The sequence below is a fragment of the Rhincodon typus genome, chromosome 9 (genome assembly GCF_021869965.1).
Source record: "Rhincodon typus isolate 14 chromosome 9, sRhiTyp1.1, whole genome shotgun sequence".
Classification (NCBI taxonomy): domain Eukaryota; kingdom Metazoa; phylum Chordata; class Chondrichthyes; order Orectolobiformes; family Rhincodontidae; genus Rhincodon; species Rhincodon typus.
This window is the reverse complement of record NC_063340.1, coordinates 89,806,540-89,813,699: the sequence shown is the minus strand read 5'-3', so window position 1 is coordinate 89,813,699 and position 7,160 is coordinate 89,806,540. Positions and strand designations below refer to the sequence as shown.

Here is a 7,160-nt window from a genome sequence, read left to right as displayed (position 1 = left end):
GTTCGCGACTGGGAGGTGCAGTTGTTTGTTGCGAACCGAGTGTAGGTGTTCTGCAAAGCGGTCCCCGAGTCTCCGCTTGGTTTCCCCGATGTAGAGGAAGCCACACCGGGTACAGCAGATGCAGTATACCACAATGGCAGATGTGCAGGTGAACATCTGCTTGATGTGGAAAGTCTTCTTGGGGCCTGGGATCAAGGATCAGTCGATGTGCGATGCTAGAGGACATTTGAAATGAGTAAAATGAGCACTTCACACCTGTCTTTACTCAGGAGCAGGAGGATACAAGTACAGAATTCGAGAAGCTGGACTGTGAGGTTTTTGAGCAGATTGATAGAAGGAGTGAGGAGGTTTTGGATGCTTTGACAGATTTAAAAGTGGACAAATTCCCAGGTCTGGATACAGGCTACAGTGCGAGACAAGGGAGGAAATCACAGGGGCTCTGATCCATTTTTTTAAACAATCCCTGGCGACAGGGAGAGGCTGAAGAACTGGAGGACGGCTAATGTGGTTCCACTTTACAAGAAGGGTTGTAAAGATAGACCAGGGAACTATAGACCAGTCAGTCTCACATCAGCAGTAGAGAATCTATTGGAGAAAATAATGAAAGAGAAAATGAATCTCCATTTAGAGAGGCAAGGTTTGATCAGAGATAGTCAACATGGCTTGTCAAAGGGAGGTCATGCCTAACAGATCTGCTGGAATTTTTTGAGGAATTGACCAGTTATGTAGATGAGGCTAGTGCAGTTGATGTAGTTTATTTGGATTTCAGAAAAGCCTTTGACAAGGTCCCATGTGGAAGTCTGATAAAGAAGGTAAAAGCACTTGCTATCCCCTATTCCCAATTCCTTCGCCTCCGCCGCATCTGCTCCCGTACATCTCAGTTGTCCTCGTTTTTCAAGGACCGTAACTTCCCCTCCTCGGTGGTCGAGAACGCCCTCAACCGTGTCTCCCACATCTCCCGCACCTCATCCCTCACACCCCGTCCACGCAATAAAAACCAAAAAAGAATCCCCCTCGTCCTCACGTACCACCCCACCAACCTCCGGATCCAACGCATCATCCTCCGACACTTCCGCCATCTGCAATCCGACCCCACCACCAAAGACATCTTTCCCTCCCCACCTTTATCTGCTTTCCGGAGGGACAACTCTCTCCGTGACTCCCTTGTCCGCTCCACACTCCCCTCCAGCTCCACCACACCCGGCACTTTTCCCTGCAACCACAGGAAGTGCTACACCTGCCCCCATACCTCCTCCCTCACCCCCATCCCAGGCCCCAAGAAGACTTTCCACATCAAGCAGATGTTCACCTGCACATCTGCCAATGTGGTATACTGCATCCGCTGTACCCGGTGTGGCTTCCTCTACATCGGGGAAACCAAGCGGAGACTCGGGGACCGCTTTGCAGAACACCTACGCTCGGTTCGCAACAAACAACTGCACCTCCCAGTCGCGAACCATTTCAACTCCCCCTCCCATTCCTCAGACGACATGTCCATCCTGGGCCTCCTGCAGTGCCACAACGATGCCACCCGAAGGTTGCAGGAACAGCAACTCATATTCCGCTTGGGAACCCTGCAGCCCAATGGTATCAATGTGGATTTCACAAGTTTCAAAATCTCCCCTCCCCCCACCGCATCCCAAAACCAGTCCAGCTCGTCCCTGCCTCCCTAACCTGTTCTTCCTCCCACCTATCCCCTCCTCCCACCTCAAGCCGCACCTCCATCTCCTACCGATCAACCTCATCCCGCCCCCTTGACCTGTCCGTCCTCCCTGGACTGACCTATCCCCTTCCTAACTCCCTACCTACACTCACCTTTCCTGGCCTCATCCCCGCCTCTTCGACCTGTTTGTTTCTTCTCCACCTATCCTCTCCTCTATCCCTCTTCTATCTGCCTCCCACTCTCTCCCTATTTATTTCAAAACCCCCTTCCCCTCCCCCTTTTCTGATGAAGGGTCTAGGCCCGAAACGTCAGCCTCTCTGCTCCTATGATGCTGCTTGACCTGCTGTGTTCATCCAGCCCTGCACCTTGTTGTCTCGGATTCTCCAGCATCTGCAGTTCCTACTATCTCTGGGATCCAGGGTAACTTGGTAAGTTGGATCCAAAATTGGCATAGTGACAGGAGACAGAGGGTAGTTGTAGAAGGCTATTTGTGTGACTGGAGCCCAGCATGCAGCAGCATACCACAGGGATCAGTGCTCGGTCCCTTACTGTTTGTGATATTCATCAATGATGGAGATGAGAATGTGCAGGGAAGATTAGTTTGTGGATATCACAAAGTTTGGCTGGGTGGTTGACAGTGAGAAAGAAAGGTTACAGATCACCTCCATTGCCATGTCCCCACATCCCCTGAGCCTCTTAGTGTTTGAAAATCTTATCAATCTCTGCCGTGAATATACTCAACATCTCAGCATGTCCAGCTCCCTGGGGCAGAGAATTCCAAAGATTCACATCTGTCTGAGTAAAGACATTTCTCTTTCTCTCAGTGTGAAAAGACCAGCAATTTATCCTGAGACCACAAGGCCCATTGTCTCTCCCTCTAGCCAACTCTCACTCAGAATTGATTCCTTTATTCTGCGTCTTCCCCTGCTTCCTGAAAGGTGACTAGATCCTGAGTATATCGCGGGGGAAGTAACTGCAGTCATAATAGACAAAGTTTGGGTTTGGAGGGAAAGAGGGAAGGGATAGGTGTCGTAATGGGATAGTGATGACAGCATTGGGAAGTTGTACACTGGGTTAAGGTTGGAAGAGTGGTGGTGGCTTGTGCCCAGGACTGTGCCGATGCTGTCAACTCCCAAAAGATAGACAGGCAGTTGAGGGTTTGCCTAGCCCTGTGCAGCACTTATTCATACCCAAGATCAAACACTCACCCTGTAATGAAATACTTTTATCTATTTCTTACCTCCTTACATCTGCCTCCACTTCCTTCTCATCTCTTACTTTCTACTATCTCCGTCTGCTTCTCGTTTAATACCCTATCTTCTCTCCTGACTACTGTCCTCTTGCTGCTGCCACCTCCTATTTCCACCTCTTTCTCTACCTCAGAGACCAATTCCTGCCGACCCAGCCCTGTCCAATTCCCTCAGCTGTGGAGCTGAAACGATGGTAGTGTCACTGGACTTTCTGTCCTCCATCGATACTGATTGATGTCCATCTCCTCTGTTGCTGCAGATTAACCCTGAGCACGATGGAAGATTGTGAGGTGCACGAAAGGGACTGCAAAGAGGCCATTTACCCCTCTTTCCTTAGAGGGATCTCTTCCATCCTGTCCCTTCTTGAACTTGCAGTCAGTGCCGGAACAGGGGATCTCAGCGAAGCCGAAAGTAAACAATTTAAGATTGAGATTGAGTCTGCACAAAGAGAGATCCTGTCAGCGGAAGAGGCTGCGAGTAGGATTGTAGATGGCATTGACACCAGTTGTGAGAAGCTGATGGTTCAGCACGGCAAACTGAGCACAGAACAGAAGGAGCTGCAGAAATGCCTTAAGTGCACGCAGGATCAGTTGGCGGAGGTGCAGGATCAGAGGAAACGGATTGAGGGGCAGCTCCAGGCAGCTGCTGTTTCACGGAAACAAATGGAGCAGACCCTGAGGGGATCCAGAGCCAAAAAGGGAGAAAAACAAACTGGGAGAGATATCGGAATCGGCCTGAGTTTTGTTATCCCCTGTATCGGTAAGATATTTATAAGGAGAATAAAGTATTGATTTGCACAAAGACTGACCATAACATCCACACCATCACCCAGCTCCTGCCCCCACCTCAGATGATAAAACCCATAGTGATGTCAGACACTAATTATTCCACCCCACTCCTCACCATCTTCCAACTTCAATTCTCTAGGGATTTGAATTAATTCATGTACAATTCTGCTGCTGCTATCCCAATGCAAACCAAGCTCTGCCACAATTCATCCCCATGCTCACTGACCTACATTCGCTCCTCGTGAAACAACTCAATTTTAAAATTCTCAGTCTTATGTTTAAACTCCTCTGTGGCCTCACCCTCTTATTCACTGTTACGTCGTCCAGCCCCACAATCCTCCACAATCTCTGCATCTTTCTAATTCTAGCCTTGTGCATCCCCTATTTTAGTCACACCATCACTCATGACCATGCCTTCGGCTGCCTGGGCCCCATGCCCTGAAATTTCCAGAGGACCATATGCTGCAGGAGAATCAGGCCATTCAGCCCGAGTCTGCTCTGCCATTCAATGAGATCATGGCTGCTCTGATAATCCTCAACTCCATTTTCCTGCCTGTTCCCCATCGCCCTCGATTCACTTACTGATTAAAAACCTTATACTTAACAACCCAACTTCAATTACTATCTACGGTAGAGAATTCTGTGGATTCACTACCCTCTGAGAGAAGAAATTCCTCCTCTCTGCTTTAAATTTGTAAACCCTTATTCTGAGATGATGCACTCTGGTCCTAGACTCTCCCACAAGAGGAAACAAACTTTCCACATCTATCCCATCAAGCCCCCCTAAGAATCTTGTATGTTTCAATAAGGTTGCCTCTCATCCTTCTAAGCTCCATTGAATACAGATGCAATATTCACAACCACTCCACATAATAGAGTCCCTCCATACCTGATATGAACCTAATGAACCTTCTCTGGACTGCCTTCAATGCTAGTATATCTTTCCTTAGATAAGGGGCTCAAAACTGTTCACAGTATTCAAGGTGTGGTCTAACTAGTGCCTTGTATGTATTTAGCAAGACCTCCCTATACTTATACACTATTCCATTTGAAATACAGGCCAACTCTCCATTTGCCTTCCCTATTACCCACAAAATGTGGATGCCAGCTTTCTGTGTTTGAGGCATGAGGTCCGTCAAATCCCTCTGCTCTGAAACTTTCTGCAGTCTTTCCCCATTTAAATAATATTCAGTTCCTCTATTCTTCCTGCCGAAATGCATTGCCTCACATTTTCCCACGTCATATTTGATTTGTCAGATTCTTATCAAATAACCTGTCCATAACCCTTTTCATCCTCACCAGCATTTCCTCTAATGTTCTTACCAGCTGCACAGGTCTCTCTAAGGTCTTAGTGTGGCAGCAACTTCTGGAACTGCCAGTTAATCTCATGGTCGATTTGCTGGTGCTGAGGCTTTGCATGGAATATCAGAGCCATGCAGCTTTGAGGGGAAATTAAACCTTGCTATCCCACCTATTTTTGTGTCTTTTACAAACTGGGCTACAGTATATTCCCTTTCCTCATCCAAGTCATTGATGTATATTATAAATAATTGTAACCCTAGCATTAATCCCCCTGGCACTCCACTCGTTACAGGTTGTCATCTTGAAAATATCCCTTTTATCTCATCTCTCTCTCTCCTATTCGTTAGCCAATCCTCTATCCAATATACTACTCTCAACATTATGGGCATTTATCTTATTACACAGCATAACGTGTGGTAACTTGACAAATGACTTTTGGAAATCCAAATATATTACGTCTGCTGGTTCACCTTTATCTATGCTGCTTGTTACTTTCTCAAAGTCCTCCCTAGACTTCTCCACCTTGCTATCTTTCACCATCCTTAAGGTACTCCTTAAAACCTATTTCTAAAAACAGAATGTGTTCAGAAACCCAGCAGGTCTGGCAGCATCTGTGTCAAGAGAAGAAGACTTAATATTTTGAGCCAGATGACTCTTCTGAAAATGACAAAACCTTTGATCTTATTCCTCCCAATGTGGTTTGATGTTAGGCCTCTCCTGTGATGAAGCACCTTGTAATGTTTCACTATGTAAAGGCATATATGTACAGGAGGTCCCATGGCATTTGTTCACACACTATTCGGGATGATCCTCCTGGTGTACTGGCTAATATTTACCCTATGATTAACATCACAAAAATGGATGTTTTTTTAGTCATTACCACATGCAGTCTCACAATCCACAAGCATATATGTTCAAAACACAGAGAAGAACTTATAGACCAGGACAAGATTCTTAAATTTCATGTTATGTGGGGTTCTTGTGGAATTCAACACAGACAGAAATGATAAGCTTTTGGTGGGATTGACCACCATGGAGAGCTTTTGGGGAACTTCTGGGTTTGGAATGTGTGATACCTCAGAGTGTAATGTCAGTTTTGATTGATTTATTTATTTATTGATTGAGTCTCACTGGGGTTAGAAGGTGCTGGTTGGGATTGGTAAGAGGGACAGTCTTGGGCGTTTTACAGTGGAGGACTTGTCTGTCACTTTAGCCTGACGGTTATGTTTTTGATTTTCCCTCCAGGGATCCCTATGGCAGTTGCCTTTGAGAAGGAGCGACTGTACAGGAAGTCTGAAGTGGACATAGCTTTGGAGGATCTCTCTCATGTGAAAGCAAACATCACAAAGGATGAGGAGGAAATGGAGAAACTCAACAGTCAGTTCCCTGAGTTGGAGAAGAAAAGGGAAAAGACAGCAGAGAGCCTCAGTGTGGTGAAGGCAGAGTTACTAAAGATCAAAAAATCCCGTGGTGCATTGGCCAACGTGCAATGTAAACTCAAGTACTGTTACCAGCACCTGTCAGCTCTACATGGGCGAGTAAGTGCATTGAAGGCTCAGGCACAGCACATGTACAGCATGGCTCCCCTGATCCCGTTTGTAAGAGAGACCTGTGCACAAGCTCAGCTGCAAGGCCCAGGGACTGAGCTCCTGATGACTGGCTCACAGATCCACAAGGTCATCGAGGGTGTGAGAATTATGCTTCCCAAACTGAAGGAACCTAACCTTTCAGACATTGCCAGTTATATGTAACCTTCATTTAAAATATTTCTTAATCAGAGTGAAAAGAGATGTGATTATGGAATAATAACCAGGTAGATCAGCTGCAGATGAACATAGGAACTGAAGTAGGTCATTGAAACATAGAGTACAGCAGGCCATACTGTCCATTATGCTTAAGCTGAAACTTCCAAGTGACTGTTCTACTCACCTTGCTTTTTTCTGTCCTTTTTTGAAATAAATGTATATAAAACCCATTCCATTACAACGTGGTTGATCTATACCTGAACTTAAATTGAGTCACCTTCACTCGGTATTCATTCAGTCAACTCATTTCACCATTCCCCCCCCGCACCAGCAGTAACTGTCTTTCACACACACCTTGTCGCATACACCCCCTCTCACCCACATATACACTCTCTCTCTCTTTCTCTCTCTC

The 7,160-nt window shown here is 46.4% G+C and overlaps 1 protein-coding gene across 1 annotated transcript in view; it reads left to right on the top strand.

The window, feature by feature from the left end:
• LOC109911938 overlaps positions 1 to 6,911 on the top strand; it is a 7,851-nt gene extending 940 nt beyond the window's left edge. Inside the window, exons 2-3 of the mRNA XM_048601297.1 lie at positions 3,173 to 3,672; positions 6,249 to 6,911. Coding sequence (XP_048457254.1) covers positions 3,189 to 3,672; positions 6,249 to 6,754 — 990 coding nt within the window. The 5' untranslated portion in view covers positions 3,173 to 3,188 and the 3' untranslated portion in view covers positions 6,755 to 6,911. The remainder of the gene's footprint in view (positions 1 to 3,172; positions 3,673 to 6,248) is intronic.
• Positions 6,912 to 7,160: the final 249 nt, after the last annotated feature.